The sequence below is a fragment of the Polyodon spathula genome, chromosome 16 (genome assembly GCF_017654505.1).
Source record: "Polyodon spathula isolate WHYD16114869_AA chromosome 16, ASM1765450v1, whole genome shotgun sequence".
In the NCBI taxonomy this organism is placed as follows: Eukaryota; Metazoa; Chordata; class Actinopteri; order Acipenseriformes; family Polyodontidae; genus Polyodon; species Polyodon spathula.
Window position 1 is genome coordinate 5,928,896 of NC_054549.1, and position 19,430 is coordinate 5,948,325.

Genomic DNA, 19,430 nt, shown 5'->3' on the forward strand with positions numbered 1-19,430 from the left:
GAGTGTCTGTGTGTATTTATACACATACACACACACACACCACTCAATAATTAACCAACATAACCACTAACAGACCAGACCCCCTACTTTGCCAAGGCTAATTCAAGCTGCTGTTTTTTTATTTCCATTTTCATACATTTTTGCACTACAATATGTGAAGGTTTATAGGTCGTACATTACCTACCTTCTATAGCGCAATGGTAATTATGCTTATTTTGTCTTTCTATTTACTGGTAAGTGTTATTATATATATATATATATATATATATATATATATATATATATATATATATATATATATATATATATATATATATATATATATATATATACACACATACACACACACACATACATATATATATACTGTATTTTGCATCCTGTCGCCCTGCATTTAAAACTTACAGGAAACGTACAGTTTAAACATCAAAAGGTACTGTTAATAAACATTTGCTTTTACTTTTAAAAATAGGTTACATTAAACTCAATAAAATGATTTACCGTTACATTCGAATATTAGACTGGAAACGTTCACCATTTTCTTTTATTGTGATTCAATAAGACTGTACCATAATATCACAGTTCACCCTTGAATACAAGTTAGTTTGTCCCCCATACCTGCTGAAATTTGGGGTACGTTCTCTTTAATAACCAATTAAAAGTACAATGTGCTAAAAACACAGAACTGCTGTTACACTGCACGCACGCATCAGCCTGTGACACTCTCTGCAGCTGCATAGCTCTTGCACGCGCCCCCCCGGGGGATGAATGCCTTAATGAGTCACGCGCGCCAGTCGGCCTTAACCTCTCTGTGTGGGAGCTCGTGGGCGGAACGGCGGGCAGACTTCGCGCGAGCTCCGGGAGGGGGTTGCCACACAGGGCCGGCTGGTGTACTTCAATTAAATAAATGAGGGCGCACAGAAAGGGCTGGGGTCAGAAAAAATTGCATTACTGCTGTATTATTTTATATTTTTGTATTATCCAATTAGTGGGAACAGTAGGTTGTTCAAAACGGACAATGCAATTCGTTCACATATTTGCAACAGTACGTTATGGTTTCATTACCCAATTTATATTGCAAAAAATTACCTTGTACTACAAGGCTTTTGGGGCAGATTATATATTATACTACTAGCTCGTGTAAAAAATAATAATTAAAATGCCTTCTCTCAATAAACCAAATTACTGTATTAATGCATTTGCCTGGTAAATTTCATTTTTACCGTGAAGCTGACTGCAGTTGAAATGCCTGTTTCGGCTGCAAAGTTTGCAAATCTAAACAGTGCTTAGCGTTTCCAAATACAGTGCTTCATTTATCTGGCTCCTGGGAGGTCAGTAGCTGCTTCGTGGTGCGTGGAAGCGCCTGCCTGCCTGCCTGGATGTTTGTACTGAAGCTCCAAAAGGTCAAAAGCTAAACGGTGTTACGGACAGGTAATGGAAGAACCCAAAACAGTGTCCAACACTCAGAGAGGCGTGTGTGTGTGTGCGTGAGCAGCATTTTAAAAATATTAATTCGTCCATGTTATAATCACTTTGCACCAATAAGAAACGTCTCTAGGATTTGTAAAATGCAGCATAATAAATATGCATTTACAAAAATTACACGCAAATAATGTATATAAAAAAATGATACTAGAAAGTAAAAGTTTACCGATAATTCATGACTTTATAATTATTATTATTATTATTATTATTATTAATTAAATAAGAGGTATAGGAACTAGAATATACGTTCCTTCCTCTGTAGTACTTTACCGTATTATTTTCTAAACAAAGTAAAATTACGTTTTTTCTTCTCTATTAGTCACCTACCGACTTTGTTTACCAACATTAGAGAAAAAAAAACTGTAATAAAAGTGTAACGATTAGTTTACTTTTTGGGTTGCCTGTAAATTTTACCAGTAACCTTTCAATAAATGGACCAGGGAAGTAAGCCTATTTCTCACTGTCGTAACGTTATCATTGTTTAGTACATAGCTATCTTTTGAAGATCGTTCAGGGCAAACAAAGTGTGCAAGTAGATGTATTTGTACAAGGAGGTGCAAGCCTTGACAAAACACACGACAATCAGGAAAATAAATCCCGCCCACATCCGTAACCTGGCAGCCAAGGAGGCGAAGATTTAAGTTTAAGATCTGGCTTTAATAACAGCCAGACGGGGACTGTTGACTCGAACAGGAGCCAGGTGTAGAAAGGAGGCTTGGTTATTATAGCTGGAAACCACAGAAGCATCTGAAGACCAAAGCCTCTGTTCATTAGTCTAAATCCACAAGGCGTAAACACGCTTTGGTGCTGGGCTGCGAGAAGGCGTTCCAGTGGGGCCTCTGCACGGTCCTAAAGGCCCTCCTATTCACTCCCCTCGTCTCTGCGTATGTTCTTCACACCTGCTTTATTTTTATTATTATTTAAAAATAATTTTCTAGTTTCCTGTCCCTATTTTCTGTGTGCGTTTGTGTGCTTTTGTGTTTGTTCGTAACACAATTTCTTAAAACACTAGCAGTAGGAGAAAGGTGGTTAATCACACAGTATGTAAAATATTTCAGGAAAACTGTTTAAAAAAAAAGTGACCATGACTTTAACCATTGCAGTCTTTACAAACTTCTAATATTGAATACATTTTTCTAAATTCACAATGCATATGTGTACAGTACTACTCGGAAGGAGTACAATGATAAAACCACCCATGTACACGATGATTTCAGAGCTGTTTTGCTGTGCTTCTATTTTGGGTATAGGCACATTCAGGTTTACCACTTCTTGTAGCATTGGTCTTCATCATGGTGTACTAACTAAGGAATTGACATGTACTTATTAAATAAAGAGCTGGCGTCAATCTACTGAGAATCCGGATTATCTCATTTAACCTAATTCCATTTAAATCACTGAAACTAACAGGCTGCAGCCTTTCCTGTGTTGGAGTTCTTGTTGCCATGGCAGCACAGCATCAGTACCATGGGACTTCCAGCTCTTGGTACCAACTCCATCGCATGTATCAAACTGGAGGCAGAGAACTCTGTTGGGGGGGACTGCACAGCTCACAGTCAGTGCGTTACCGCAAGCAGAAGTGTCACAACCTGGCACGGAGGAGACTTGGTCAGCTGACCCATCACAGTCAACATTTTGCAGCCAACAAGACTGAACAGACCTTATGCGTCACACGTTCTCAGTTCCAAATTACGTACCTCATTCGCAGATTCAGATTTAGAATTTATTGTGGAGCTGCTGCTGCGGCTGTCTTGTCAAAATATCACAGTATGCAGGAAGAAATACAACGTCGTTCACTGTCAGTATCTCTGGGGTTTCCTTTAAAAGATTTGAACTCGTAAAAAACAGGCAGCATTTGAAAGCTGTTTATATTTTATGAGATGATTTACTAGCTAGCAGCAGCTGACCGTTTTCAGTTGCGATTCAGTGGCTTTCCTCAACTCCCCAGGCTTCATGTGTTGCCAGCTTAGAAACTCGAGTAGACCGTTTTGAAGTTTGGGAGTTTAGCAACAGCCCCCTTTTCCTTTTCCACCCCCAAGATTTTTAAGGGACACCTTTTAGTGAAACCCAATATCAGAAGATATTTATGGTCAGAGGAGAGTGTAATTTCCTATCTGGCTCCACAGGTTCCACTGAAACAACAGAGAAAAGGAAACACATTTCTCCAGAGAGGAGGAGGAGAGCACTGGTCAGGCAAAGAGTATTCTTAAAGAGACAAGATCCCCACCTTTTGTTTGTTTTTTTGCATCATACATTTTAGGTTCAATTTAAAAACTTTTTTTTTTTTTCCATTTCTCACAAAGCAATGAACACAAATCAAAAAGGCATGCATTTTTAAATTTAGACTGATTTTCACAAAATCGACATTCCTCCAAAAGGTAAAAATAAGATCTAAAAACTATATATACCGGGTTATTTAAAGGAACGAACCAGTAACCGAAAAGAAAAGCAATATTTTGCTGTGAAATCAAGGCAGTTGTAGCCGTTGCATTGCACACTGTTTACATGACGCTGGTGAACAAACTACACCAGACTCTGGGACATTTATATAGTGTATGGCTTACCTAGGGCATGGCTAATTCAAACAAACTATTTAGCAAATGACGACTGATGTAAAAAGGTTGTACAAACTGAACGGAAATGAGAATCCTATAGAGCCTGGTAAATTAAGAGGTACTTTGTACAGGATGTAGAGAATTTAGGAACCAGATTTTTCTGTGATACAGATAGCAGATACAGAAGCAGCACAAGGAAAATCCTGTAGGCTATATGTTCTTCCAAACACACACGCCATGTGTTTAGTCTGCAAATTCAATTTTGTTCCCAACTATATCCTCACACAACAGGCGGTTTATTTGTTTCTGTGTTCGTTTTACTGTGTAGTATACTAAGTGAAAAGCATGTCTGTTTAGGCACTGTGTTTCAAGGTTTTGGATTCTGGATAAAGACACTTGTAGAAAAAGTAATAAACATGTATGGATAGCTACAGTATATGAATCCCCCCCCCAAAAAAAAAATAAATAAAAGGCAAACTTAAATATTTAATGCAGTTCTAAAATGTATTAAATGGCTTAGGTTACACACACCCAGTGCTTGAGCACATAGCCAGCCCCCTCCCCTCCCCTCCATAGTCTCTGACCTGTTTATTTATTTATATACATGTTATTGGCTTCTTCTTGTTGCTGGAGAATGGGTGATTCCTTGAAAGGGTTTTCATTTAATTTATTTATTAGGCATAGATTTCAAAATCACTCTCTCAACAATGTTATTTGTTGTAATGTAACTGGGGTAAGGCGTGTTAAACTAGCAGAGCAGCGGGCTGAAGATTATTTACTAAAATACGAATAGCCATTCCTATAACGTTTCATCGACATCCTTTCACAGTTTCAGATCCTGAGTTTAAAAGGGTTTTTTTTTTTTTTTTTTTGCACTTTACCAAACAAACAACGGATTTAATGTTCATGATCAGAAACAGTCTGGTCTTGAACCTCCTTTAAAGCCTGCCTGCTTTGTTGGATCTTAACACCACGTCTGGCTTCATTTTCATGAAGTTCAGATTTTGTGTACCTGTTCCCATTAGCGTACATCTTTCATTGATTTTGCTCGGCCAAGTTTACAAGTCCATTTTTTAACTACACTTAAACTTTATAAGTTTAGATTCCAGTGTCACTGTTTTAAAGATGTCTTGGCTACCTGCCTGCAGGCTGTTGTTATTATGGATGTGATATTGGCAGTGTATGCTTATTTTGCCCCAGGGAAAGAGCATTACATTTAGAAACATGGAGTACACTACATTGGGTGATTATTAGGAGTCAACAACAATTAAGAGCAATTATTCCTCCTGAAAAGAAAAGGGACAGGGGACTAAGTGGAAAGATGATAATCTATAAAAAGCTGTAATATCTTCATAGCTTCATGTAGTTTAGGAAAAGTATGTTTATGATCTCCTGCATCACAGGATTGTGAATTCTAGAGTGGGAGGATTTGCATTGTCAAACTGAATACATGATCACTGCAACAATGCCATTCGGAAGGAGAACTTGACTGTGCGCACTTCTACAGAAACAACAAGAAACAGGAGTTTCAACAGAGCCAACGCTAGGAACTGTTTGAGCGAATTCCCAGACAGCGCCATGAAACAGTCGCCTGCGACCGAGATGGAGAGCTTCCTGTCCCGAGCTCTTCCTCCTGTGTGAGCGTGCGTCTGTGTGTATTTATTATGGATGTGTTATTGACTGTGTGCTGGTATTGCTGGGGGGGGGGGGGGACACCAAGGCAGGCGAGACACAGCCCGCTGCTCCTCTGCCTCTCAGGAAACCAGTGGGAGTGGGAGAGAGAGAGAGAGCGAGCTAGAAGAGAGAACTCACAGGGGCGCCGTCTGCAGCTGCACAGAGAGAGAGAGAGGGAGGGAGGGAGGGATGGGCTGCAGAAGCAGGAGCAAAAAAGATCATAAAACTTCAACCACACTCGACAGCCAAGGGGTGACTCCACTGGGGATCGGAGACAGAACATTGCTTGCTGCGTCCTACTAAAAAACACAAAAAAATGACAAGAACCACCACCACCTCTGACAAACAATAGACCACCAAGTCCAGAAGGCACCCCATTCACCTTCACTGCTCACCAAAAGGGTTGTTCTTAAATGCCCAGTCATTCCTTAACTGAACGGCATTGCTCTGAAGCAATGTTTTTAAAATGATAATGCATATCTACCCAAAAAACTGATGTTACTCAACACGTTTGAGGTGTGTGGGGGGGAATACTAAACTGGTTCACGATATGCTTGTTTATTTATTTCTTTTTAAAAAGTGTTTGTAAACAATTGTTTGTATACAGTGGTAAGGTCATTTCAACAGCGAATAATAATAATAAAAACAAAAGAGTCACCAGAAGCGAGCTCAGTTGCCCCCATATTATATGTTTACAAAACTAACACACCCCCTGGGTCATTGCTCAGAGTTTGTATGGAGGTCTCTGGAGAATTTAAGCAACCTTAAAACTATATTACCAGTCTTTTGCATCATCTCTCTTTACTGTTGCATTGTGTTTTCAGGAACCTGTATAAGCGCTTTTGCTTCATTCATCCTCACCCTGGATCTCTATATGGCTGTTAGGAAACTTAAGTGACCCCTCTTTCACAATGATAAACCTGCTTGATAATCTCTGGTGACACTCCCCCCCCCTTCCTTCCAACGTCTCCGTGACACTGCAAAGCTTTGCCTTCTGCATTTCACACAGCCAGGGACTGAAAACGTTACTTTGGTGAAGACGGACATACATTTTACTAAATCTAAATTTTTTACAGCAGAAGTTTCTAGTTTTTTGCCCTCTTTTTATAAGGAATCAAAACTACAGTTAATTTCAAATTGAGTTGAACAATGTTACAAGTACCAGACCCTTAAAAAATAGTTAAGCCATAATCATTATCTAAAATCCACAAAATTGTACACCAAAAAAGGCTCAAAGCTTAATAAACACATTTTTGTTTACAATTGAACAGATTATTATAACTTTCCCCCCTTGTTTACTTGACAAAATCCCAGTTCATACAAAAATGCTATGAAGTCAAATGTATTAGGTAATCCACTGATATCTGTTGAAACACTTTTTTTTTTTTTTTTAATCAGTGATTTATAAGACACCCAATAGTGCTGAATTTAGAAATACTACATGAAACAGAATAAATGGCATGCCATGTGTTTCAATTTGAAGTCTTTATCAATAACAAACCTTTATTTCACATCACATTTCTGTTACCAGCATTAGAAACGACCAAATACACAACCAGCATAACAAAAATAGATAAATAAAAACAAAACCATCCCAAATAAAAGGCTAATTGTTGAGAGCTTGCTCTCCTAATATGAAACAAAATATCGGAGAAGCAAGTATAGTCCAAGTTATCAATTACCATATCTTAGGGCTTGCTGAAGAATGTAAAACATCTATGGTGCAAACTTATAAGTAGAGTATACTAAACACCTTGCAATTAAAATTATTTCATAGTGTTTTCTTGACTATCATAATAACATCTCTCTTTTCTATAGTTTTATCCAAGTTTCGAAATATTGTAATTTACATTTTTAAGAAGGGGTTATAAGTTACGGCTTCTAAGCTCAAGTTTGTCGGTAATATTGAGTCCAGTTTAAATTACTTTTGGGGAATGCAAACAAACTGGACTGGCAACTATGTCTGTTTTATGATAAACGATATTAGTGTAAAATTGAGCATGATTGCGAGTCGCTGTAGCTAAAAGACTCATAGCATCTACACAGTTGACATGCGTATTACTCAAACCACAGATCGGAGCAAGTGAACGCCTTACTAGTTTTAATACAGGCAACGTTAATTCCTGCAAATAGAAGCTGACTAAATAAGGCCCACCCAAGCACACCAGGATCAATAAAGATGGTTTAGCCTGACCAGCAGAGTGAAAACATGAAACACGGTCCAGTGAGGTCATGGGGTGAAAGTTTACCTTCAAAGCCCTGACCCCGCCACCGATGTCAATTTGTTACTGTCCGTCACACACATGAGACAACATCCGTTCCAGACATTCCCCCAAATCTTTTTGCACACCCCAGCTCACAACAACAATACCGTAAAATCCAACTGACCTCTAGCGCAATACGGAGTGCATTAAGTTGACCGTGCAAGTTTTAAAAAACTTTATTTTGAATTGGAAGCCATATACACAAGCTGCAAGCTCTCATGCTTCTGCTTTATGGGAGATGTGCATGCCATCAGTTCACAAACACCAAGTTCAGCAAAGTTACGGGTCTCTAAAAATCTAAATCCACAAAAGCACCACAAGGCACAAAAAGGGATTCAAACACTCGTTTTAACAATAATCTTACCACTGGAGACGAAATTCGACACCCAGGGCAATCACAGATTGGGGGATGTACCTGTAAGATTCCTTTGGACATAAGAGTCTTCAAACTTTTTCCTGGAAAGAAACAACAACAAAAAAAAGGAAATATATATTAATATAAGTGTGATTGCAATTAGACACACAACATACAATTAGAAGGGCGTTTCTCCTGACAGTTGTGCTGTTGCTGCTATTATTTTTGTATTATTTGCTAATGTCAAAATGAAAAAAAAAACTGCATAAAAGCAATATTTGGGTGTTGTAAATAACAGTATACTAGAGTCTTACTCTTATAATATTATATAATATATATATATATATATATATATATATATATATATATATATATATATATATATATATATATATACACACACACACACACTTATTTTTAATTGGCTACAGTATAAAGTAATAAATAAAACATTTTCCGTGTACTTCGCTTTCATGGAAAATGACCGTTGCATTTCCATCCATCGGTTTGACCATGCCAGTCCGGAACTGGGTTACATTTTTAAAGGCACAACGCTCTTCGACTCTCTGGTGTCTAAGCTACTCGGCCGCCCAGAATACGTAAACATTCTTTTATTAAAGAAAAAAAAAACAACAACAACAGCAGAAAACAGACATACCTCGAGCCGGTATTGATACTTTTTTTTCTGATCGATAAAGAACAGACCGCGCCAATCACTTTCTCAATCTCTCGTTTAGCTGCGCGACCCCGCTAGCACTTTTAAACCATCTCACAGTGACCCGGTCCTCACCACTTCCTGCTTCAATCCTCACTCAAAACAAGTAATTTCAAAACCCGATTTCAAACTGGATCCATTTTCCCAGCCACAGTCTTAACACCAGTTTTTCCAGACAGGGTTGTCTGCAGTGCTCTGTACCCGGGACACATGGGGGTGGGGTATTGTGAATGAACCGCATAAAGTCACGTCTCTCAAGCCTCATCCACTGGGAGTTTTGCTGTCCGTGGTATACAGACCAACAACTCTTGGCTGCCTGCTTAAAACTTGTTTAAATTGTGCTGGAGTCCATGGTCTAATTTTGTATAACAAAATTATATTATATCAATTTACAGTCCTTACCATACCTCCAGCCTGGAACTTTTAATAGTTCATATAATGTCTAAATTAGAACTCCCAGGAGTTCCAGTGTTTGGGTAGCACTACCTTACTGTATACACACAAACGAATGGCAATGCATATAACTTCCCCTGGTTTTTTTTTTCCTTTCTGTTCACTAAAAAGTAACTCCCAGAGAGAAATAAATAACACTATGTATGCGCTTTCCTGTATTCACATTACCGTGCCATTGCTTCTATCCCTTGCGTTTAACTCGTTTGCAAAGTGTTCTATATGCTGCACCTCCCCACAGTAGCCGCTTTCTGGTCGGGTTTCCTTTTCGTTTCACCCCTTAAGTCTGAAATCTGGTTTTCCCAGCCAAGTCGTAAAAAAAAATATCCACGTTTCCAAAATGCGGATTCCTGCAGTCGCATTTCATCATCGCCACATGCACTTCTCCAAAAGGTACAATAACTGGCTGCGCTTTTTTTTTTTTTTTCGTCTCGCTTTTCATTGATAAACTACGTAAGGTACTGTATTTGTAACCCTTTAATTCCAACAGCAGGCCCCTCTGACTCAGTCGTAGAATATCGCTGTTAATTAAAAAGCTATGCGTATTATTACTCTAACACCGCAATTCTTTCAGCTTACCCTTGTGCCTGATACTGCGTTTCCAGTCCTTGGCAGTTTCTCTTCCACTGACAAACTGGAACTCGTTCGGGGTAAGCCACTCTCCCCTGTACCTGATGGATGGCCCTTTACTGCCTTGGCACAGTTTGTTGATATACAGCAAAGCCTTGTTTTCCCCGCATTCCACCTCGATACAGTGCTCCCCGTTGTCGAAAAGAGGTTGGAAATCAGGGACTGACGAAAACCTCTCCAGCATCAGGTCTTCGGGGTGGTGGTGGTGGTGGTGGCGATGGTGCGTCTCATGCAGCCCCAAGTAAGCACGGTGTTGGGCAAAAATCTGATCGTACGGTGGCGGGTGGGGGGTCACCACCGGGATAGCTGCGGCATTTAAAGGAGCCAGGTATTCTGGCAGAGTCTCCATGGGCTGATTAAAAGCAGCCAGAGCCATCTCCTCCCCGTCCAGTCTCTCCTTTTTGATAGCAGGCATGTTAGTCAAAGCCACACGCCTGTAACAAGTAATCAGCAGCTCCTCCGATCCAACTTGCTCGTCTTCTTTTTGGAGTTTGTCAGTTTCTGCTTCCCAGACGCGCCACTTTTTACGCCTGGCTACCGGCTCAGTTTGTAAGAAAGTGTTCAGCAGGAGTTTGTCATTTCTAAGTGCACAGTTTTCTTTAGGTTCGTTTTCCAAAGGATTTAGCGCTCCGATCTCTCCGTGGATTTCGCTGCACTCCTGCCTATTAATGTGGCTCTCAGGACTAATATCTGACATCTCGGAGAGGTCCCTGCTGCCGCAGACATTATGTTTGTTAAAATGCTTATTGATCCCGCATCGACCTACCTCTGGGCAGAAGGATTTTTCAAACTGATAGCCTTCTGATTTCCCTTTCCTTACGAATTGGCCAGTGGTGTTTATATATATAATTCTGTTTGTCAGTGTCCCTTCGTATAACACCACGAGTCAGTCTACTTTATAGGGTTGAGCGTTCTACCTGCAGTGTGCAATATTTCTCATTTACACCAGTCTTATAAAAGTTATTTCCTCCCCCTTTTCTCGCATAACAAGTATCATTACAAATCCATAAATGTCTGGTTTTAAAAATGCTTATCGCAAGTAGCTTTCTGGAACTGTTGGGGGGTTTTATAGGCTTTTTAAATATTATTTTAACCCTGTATTTTTCTCTAAAGTCACGCTTTAGTTCAGAGACCCAGACCAAACAAGATTTGCACTCTCCGCCGCTTCTCTAACTTGGCCCATTTAAACTGCAGAGGGTTTGCGGGCGCGAAAATTGACAAGGGGGTGCGCGACTGACGCCTTCGTTGTTTCACTACAAAGCAAAAAGCATAGTAGCATGATCTGTTTTCTTACTAATAACACCGTATTTGGATATTTTCTTTCAATTTTGCAGTTAAGTGAAAAAGGGTAGTTTTAAAATAGTTTTAAAATAGTTCAACATTGCTGCTTGTTCTAGAGCTGTAACACATATTCAGACACAAGGAGAAATAACGCCATACATAGCAATCTCCTAAAAAACATTGTTTAAAAAGTTAAATACAAACGTATTATATTGTGTTTTACGACTGATAGATACACAATGATTATACAGTAAGTTTACCACAGCAAAGGTCTAATAGTTTCTTTATATCTATATAACTCCAATACGCTACCCAGTGAGTGTCAATGTATTTTAGCAGAGTATCCTTGGAAATATTTACTGGCACTAGGAGTCCAGGATTATTCCAGCAGCTGATAGCTAACTCTTTGGGAAGTTCAACACCAGGTGTTTCCCTCATCATCATTTTTCAAAGCCCTTTCGAGATAACCAGCGTGTGTGGTGCTCTTAGCGGACAGGACGACATGCATTATACAGTGGGTGGCACTTGTTACACTGTGTGTTGCAATAATGCAGCTGGTTACTGCAATGTTTGTCCATACACTTCCCATCCAGATATTAGATATTTGAGGGCTGCTATTATTGCAATACTGTCAACTCTTCCAAAAGGGTATTGCAACAACAAGAGTGAACTAAAATTGAAACAATAGTACCACAGTATTGCACAATATATTTGCTATGCTTACAGGTCGAGAGAGTCTGGAATCAGTTGCAGTGACTAATAAACTTGCAAAACAACCACTTACACTGTATTATAGCAAATCTGCATTGTCCTTTAATACTGCTTTTGGTTACACAGCACCACTCGTGGCCACAAGCTGTATCTGCTAGTACTTTAATTGGGATTTTAGCTTGGCATACAGTGCCTTCAGACAGCCAAAGAAAGTGCAACCATTTTCAACTCCCCCTTCAACAAAATCTGAACCTTGGTCTCGATAGGTTTGTTGTGTTGTTTAGCAGCTCAGTAGATCCACAGAATTCCCAGCTCTAGGCTGCCTGAACCTCATCCCAGTTATCAAGGGACTCCTTTATTCCTCAAGGCGTTGCCCAACTAGCAGCCTGCTTCCCCACTGGGATATAGATATATATTGATATAAAGGAGCTCTGTATATTAAAAGAATGCCTCTATAAGGTCCTCGATGCTCTTTGAAGCCAGCAAAAACCATTAACGTCGATGATAAGAAATTATTATTTGGCATGAAACAAAAAGACGCAGTGTTTCACCCTGCCAGGAGAGGGAATCTTGTGACTAAGTGCAGTCAGTGTGCCTTGATCTTTTGCCCTTTGTCACTTTCCCCAGGTGCTCTAGTGCTGCAGGGTTACGCATGTTTAATTGTCTGCACCTGAGATGAGATGTACTGGTGTGATGGGGCTCCTTGAAGGGTATTCCCCACCCCTACCCAAACCACACACCCACCCCTGGAGCGATAGGGCTTGTGATTAACCTTTTCCATCAACAAGGATGCCGGTAAACCTCTGCCGACAGAGGAGTTCGACTGGGTGCATCAGCGCAGGTTCAAAGGTCACCAGGAAGTGGACGGGACCAGCTGTCAGTGCTGCAGTTTGTTTTGTTTTTTCCACATCCTGTTTGAGTAGGCAAGCCCCCTCTTTAGCACAGAGTAGATTCCCCTATGACACGTGTGAGAAAAAAAAACTCCTGCCAAACACAGCCAGCAGGGCGTCGGCACACCAGGACTGCCAATTGTCAGATTTGCTGTCTTACCCATTGTGACTGAAACTGAATCCCAACAGGCAGAGGCATTTGTTCTGTAGTGCTGTACATCTTTTGTTGTAAAACAGACAAGCTGAACTCTGGTTGTGGTATCCAGGACCCGATTACAGACACACCAGAGATCCGCTGTCTAAAGTTAGAAGATCATAAAACGAAAGAGGTAGCTGCTTAGCAACATACCGAAAACATGTATAACACAACTGATGTCTCTATGAAATCATATTCATATTTTAAAATAAAGTGTTCAGTTTAATTTGGCGATTCTGGTGGATTGTGCTATCAATCAAACATTTAGAAAAATGAAAAAATAAATCAAGAAGATTAGAATCACCATTCATCATATTCCTTACAATAACTCTTAGATGATTTCCAAGTTTATAAGCTATAACTAGTCTGAGCCAGTGACATTATTTCGTCGCTTATCGAGAACCCCCCTAGTGCCTACCCCGCCTCCGCTCAGTCGTTGGCAGCGGCTCCGGAGCCGCAGCGCTGCCGCCGGGGGAGAGAGGTAATAAATAACCCGGGGAGAGAGGAGAGGAGACCGCCGGGCGGTTCAGACTCTGACCTGACAAATACTCACTGGAAAATCATCAGAGAGCGAGCCCACCCCTTGAGCCTGGAGCCAGCGTTTCAGACACGGACTGCAAAATATATATCCATATTGGAAAAAGCAGCGTCTCTCCCCGATTACCACCGCTGACCATTCTTAAAGTGAAAGCGCAGGGCTAATTAACCGTTTAATAAGATATCGTGCATAAATAAATTTTACATAGAGATGCGGGTAAAGCATGCGCGTTAGCAGACTGCACACGAGTCCATATACTGTACATTTTAGCATCGATATCTATTCTATACTTACTTACCTTATAATACATTTAGAATGACTGGAGGAAGAATTCGTAGCGTAACTTAAGTTAGTTAAATATAATGTATAGCATATTATATTCTGCGTTACAAGACAGATGTAGCGTGTATGTGTGTGTGTGTGTGTATATATATAATGGTATGACTAATTGAAATACTGTACGTATGTCTAAGTCAGATATTACAGCTAACTGGTGATTTACAAGCGTCTTATGAATTAATAAAGTATTTCAACTTATATTTAAACTTTGACTAAGCAAAGTAAAACAAAACGGCTATATGCAAAACAGTTTTTAAAGAACCATGATTATTTCACAGGACCGAAGCCCAATAGCCGTTTCATGTTTCCTAAATGGAGCGCTTTCATCACGCATGGTTAATGGGTTTTGTAAGCCTACACTACAGCACCACTGTATTCCCGTATCGCTCGGAGGCGGCGGCGCTCAGGCTCCCTCCCCACCGCATGATCTAACCTGGGGGTAGAGTGCTGGCGGCGCCCGTCTCCGCGCTCGGAGGATCTGAGGGGCCGCACGGCTGCCGACTGGTATCCCCACGGTGACTGTTCCTTACACAGAGCTGGGTTTATCTATTCAACCTGCCCAGTGTATGTTCATTTGAGACCAAAGTCTAGGGCTATGTGAACGCTGAACGGGGGGTCGAACATATAACCAGTGTATAAAATAAACCTTTCAGAAGAGAAATTCACGGTCGGCGTTCTGTAATCATTACAACCCCATACGATTTTTTTTAAATTACTTCTTTATTAAGGATATTTTTAACAAATGAACAGTGTAAGTACTAAAACTATTTTGGCAGTTGGGTAGGGATTCAGTACTTACACTCAGCTACATTGTTAATGTTCTTTAAAAAAACAACCACCTCTGGTATAACCAAGTGTTATAATTCGTGCATTTTTTTTATATCAATACCATCGTGTTATGAAGGGAGCTGCACCCAACGCAGTGGAAGATGTTGCCTGACTAAGTGGTTTGACATTTTGTAATTGGCTTTGCAGGATTCAATATGACCCAGTCAGAGCAACTTCTGCATATGTGTGTATATTCCAGTCGCATTCAGTTATAATGGGTGTACGTTTTTTAAATGGCCCAATACATCTGAAATAAAACCACTTTTTTTTTTATGGTTTTATTTTACACAGCTCTGTTGAACCCTGGTCCACGGGTTATGTAATGCAATACCTCCGCATTGCTTCTTCATTGGATCGCAAATACTATATAGATATTTGCGTGAAAACACTTGATATTTACAAATCACAGCTGTTTTACAGTTCAACGAAAATAATCGCAACATCCATCAACACTTAACTGCACAGAAGATCAAGTGCAACAGTAATATGCTTCCCCACCTCACTTTCTCACTTCAGCCGTGAGGAATGGTTTCAGACGCACGGGCTGCTGGGACAGATTGTAAGCATGACAAACAAACAAAGTGACTCATACAGAAAACAAATTTGACATTTAGCACGCAAGATTTTAAATGTTAGGAATACGCAGGTACTGACCTGCAGCGGCAACAGTTACACGAAGACCACACTGTCTGGAAACAAGCGCTTCTGCAGCACCTTCTCCGCCTTGCTGTCTGTGTTTATTATCATCACTATTTATTGTAATTAAAAATGATAGAGAGGTTGTATGCACACTAAATCCCCAGGTCCCATGCTTAGTATTTAAATGAGTCAAGTACTGATGCACGGAACCCTAAGGCAGAATAACTGCTCCGCACTGTGCAGGACCGCGGTCCCGGGGGAACTGGCGCACTGCACAGATATTCTGTACGCCTCAACCATGAGGGTGAGCAGCTGAGAATTTCATATTTTGTGTTGCATTACCGAAAATAATCAACGTACACGCGTACCGGCAATTCTGTTCAAAACAAACACTATAATGGACTGTCGAGAGAGATTGTTGCAAGGGACGACTTTTATGCAGTGGTGTACATATATGGTGCATTTAACTCGTTTCACCGTCGAATACAAAAAGGTCCTTTCTGCCCCCCTCCCCAAAACACAACAATAGATATATATATATATATATATATATATATATATATATATATATATATATATATATATATTATATATATATATATATATATTAGTATATAATCGTTAGGTGGTTTAACTGCAGTTTTTATTTTATTTTTAATCATGCGTGGCACTGGGCCAAATAAACCCCCTCTCCTTCGTGAGCTTCAGGGGCGGACTAAGTCCGGAATTTATATAAATATGAGCCAGAAATAAAAAAGCGCCGGCAGCCCTGATCAGATTACAGTCTTTTATTTCTTGGTCGTTAATAATTTGTGCACTAAAAGATTGCGTGCCTCTGAGAGTCAGTGGGAGTTACTGGCACAGATTTCCCCCCACAGCGGTGCGAGGCCGTGCATGGAACATCAATTATTGCTTTATCTTCAATTCCACTTTTCATTCGTGGGGTTCACGGTCTGCGCAAGTCCCTCGACGTAGTGCCAAAAGTCACGGCTTTATCCAATTTTGTGAAGAAAAAAATATATATTCGCAAAACGGTGTAAATAAAAATAGGTCCATTGCTAAATTCATTGCACAAACAGAAGCAAGCAGTGCAGGTACATTTGTATACCTTTGCTTTTCGTTTGCAGCTGCACACTTTGAAGAGCCGTGCCTGTCAAGAGAGGCAGGTCTGGGCAGCCCTCAGAGAACTGCCTGCCTCTCCTTAATATCTCAACACTTAAAAGGCATGAAGTGAAGCTTCTTGTTAACCCATGTGGATCAAACCAAGTGTTTGCAGTTAAAAAGCAGCCTTTAGTTTTTTTTTGGGGGGGGGGGGGGTAAACAAAACGGACAGTCAACACTGTCTTCATGTGATACAGTTAATAGAAGTAAGACTCCTGTTGCATAGCAGTTTAAATCCAGTCCTGGTTTTACTACGAGTTTAAGAAGACCCACCAAGCTTCTTACCAATTCACCGTGGCTAAGCCAGCATGTATTAAAACCTGCAGTTGGTGAAATTGCTATGCAATAGGAGTCTTACTTCCATCCCTGCACTGTATAAGTACAATACCAGGTATGGGGTCTAGGGAAGTTGCCAGGTAGAGGAGTTATAGACGGCTGTGTTTGTATTGAAGGCAGTATGTACATTTATACAGTTTTCCTTTCACATTCTCTGCTCTACAGAACAGGAGTCAGACCACAGCTCTGGGACTTCTGGCTGTTCCGCCCAGGCGCTAAATTTAATTATTTTAACTCTTCACTTGAAGTCCGTGCATTTTTTTTTTTTTTTTTTCAACTGTTAAATAATACCTTGAAAAATATTAAAATATGTCAAACGGAACAAATTAGATCAATTACGTTAACTGAGAGCTTAAGATGGTATGCAAATCAGTCCCGCGGCCCTCGAGGACTGGAGTTTGATACCCCTGGATTAGAAATTGCAACCTACACCCATTTTAAAAGCTCAATTTCCCCTCATTTCGTTTGGCAGATTCTGTCCTGTGTCCCTCCCACACCTTCACTGTTCCTCCAGTACACTGTCTCTCAGCATGAGCATTCAAATAAAACAAGCAGCCAGAAAGCAAGTCTGTAGAAGGCAGCAAACACAGAGCAGTGTTTGTATTGTTTGCTACAGTCTTTATCAAGTCATGAAAACTGGTTTTAAAAAGTATAGGTGTACGTTTCAGAGCAGATTATTGTTAGCACTAGTATTACTAAGTTTAGATTGAACAACAAAACAGCAAGAACGGGAAAAAATGAGAAATCTCTTAAATACGGGACCACGTCACCTCTCAATCCAGAAGAGTGTCCAGGAAAGGGTTAACACCACTGTAGAAGTACGAATCCCTGATCTCTCGGCTGCTATTGATTTTTTTTTGTGTGTGTGTGTGTGTGTGATGTGAAACCCAGCAATCAGCTTTGCGGTTTGAAATTGCCCTGAAACCGGAGCCGAGACGTCAATGAGCCGCCGACACGTTTCAATTAGCGAGCCGCCCTGGCCGCTCTCTCCCCCAAGGCGCTGCAGCACAGCAGGGTCGGTCACGCCCTGCAGCCGCCTGCACTCTCAGCGGGACGCGGGGGAGGAAAGGAGAGAGAGGCGAAGAGTAAAGCAGCTGTATGAAACTGGATTACCTGGGAGCTGTGCTGAGTGGGCAGCGAATATCAGTATTCTGTGGGGTACAATAATACAATTGTGTGGCTTAACCAGGCAGCATCGGACCCCTCCCCAGTACAACCAATAGAAAAGGGAGGGTAAACCCAAAAATTAAAAGGAACATCCCTCCACTGCAACTAACTTGAATGGTGAATTTAAACAAATTGGCATAGGCTTGATTAAGACAGATTAAGGTGCAATAACATGGTGGATATTAACATATGCACTTTTAAATGCAGCTGTTTTCATTTTAAATCTACATCATAAGAATGAACAGTATTCAGTATGTAAAAACAGTACAGAAAGGAGTTTAAAGCTAAAACCAAGCAATGATCAAGTGCTTCATCACATTTACCCTTTCGGTCCTAGACCGCACCTTCTCTTGCATAAGCCTCTATTTTGTATTCCCCTTGCCCCTCGTTTTTTAGATACATCTTACAATGTGCATATGAACAAAATGCCCCCTCTCCACCCTCACATCAGAAACATTTGATTTCCTACACTCCTAGTGGCCACAATACACTAGAAATGACATGGATTAACCTCTTGCAAGTTGCACTACACCTACACATCTGACCAGCTCAACATGCAGTCTGACACAACCTCCCTACTGTGATTTTACCATGTTCTGCAACAGGTTTGAAGATAAGACTATCAAACCAAAATCTGCATTACACTAGTGCAAACAGATTCATACAGCACATACAAAAACATATTTCAACCTACGTACACATGCATATCCAACCATTAAACCCATCCATCTATATCTTTATACTGTTAACGGAATAAAGCGTTCTGAAAGGATACTCGACAAATATCCCCACTCTCAATTTAGTGTGTCAAAAACAGCGTTTTGCTACACTATCTAAAAACTGGATTAAAATGTGTTGAGCGAGGTTTACGCAGAACAAATACAGCGGAATGACCCACATACTATTGGTCTACTGGCTTTGTTAAATGGAGCATTTGTAGAAGAATGTGGTCTGCTATGCCTTTAAGCTTCAAGTTTTGGTTGAGTGATTTGGTTTGTCTCTGTCAAGTGTAGGATCTCTCAGTGAAGCCATGCTAGGGGAGACAAGCTGGCGAATGCCCCTGGGGTAACTGCACTGGGACTGGTCACACCACGTTGCCGTGGCAGCTGCCCACACAGCCACTCGAGCAAGGCGTACAGCGTGTCTCTCAAAAAGGTGCCCTGTCCTGTCAGCCTAATGCTGTCAAAGCATCTTTCAGAAGCTATAAAATTCAAAA

The 19,430-nt window shown here is 40.5% G+C and overlaps 1 protein-coding gene across 10 annotated transcripts in view; it reads right to left on the reverse strand.

The window, feature by feature from the left end:
- Positions 1-14,587, reverse strand: part of LOC121329037 (sterile alpha motif domain-containing protein 11-like) — a 58,619-nt gene extending 44,032 nt beyond the window's left edge. The window contains exons 1-2 of one of the 10 annotated variants that reach the window (XM_041274288.1): positions 14,517-14,587; positions 8,343-8,434 (exon numbers count right to left, since the gene is read on the reverse strand). In XM_041274288.1, the coding sequence (XP_041130222.1) occupies positions 8,343-8,414 (72 nt within the window). In that variant the 5' untranslated portion in view covers positions 8,415-8,434; positions 14,517-14,587. Of the gene's footprint in view, positions 1-8,342; positions 8,435-8,991; positions 9,560-9,669; positions 9,857-10,077; positions 11,532-14,516 lie in introns of those variants that run through there. The other 9 variants (XM_041274293.1, XM_041274284.1, XM_041274283.1 and 6 more) reach the window with 9 other exon arrangements.
- Between the last annotated feature and the right edge of the window lie 4,843 nt (positions 14,588-19,430).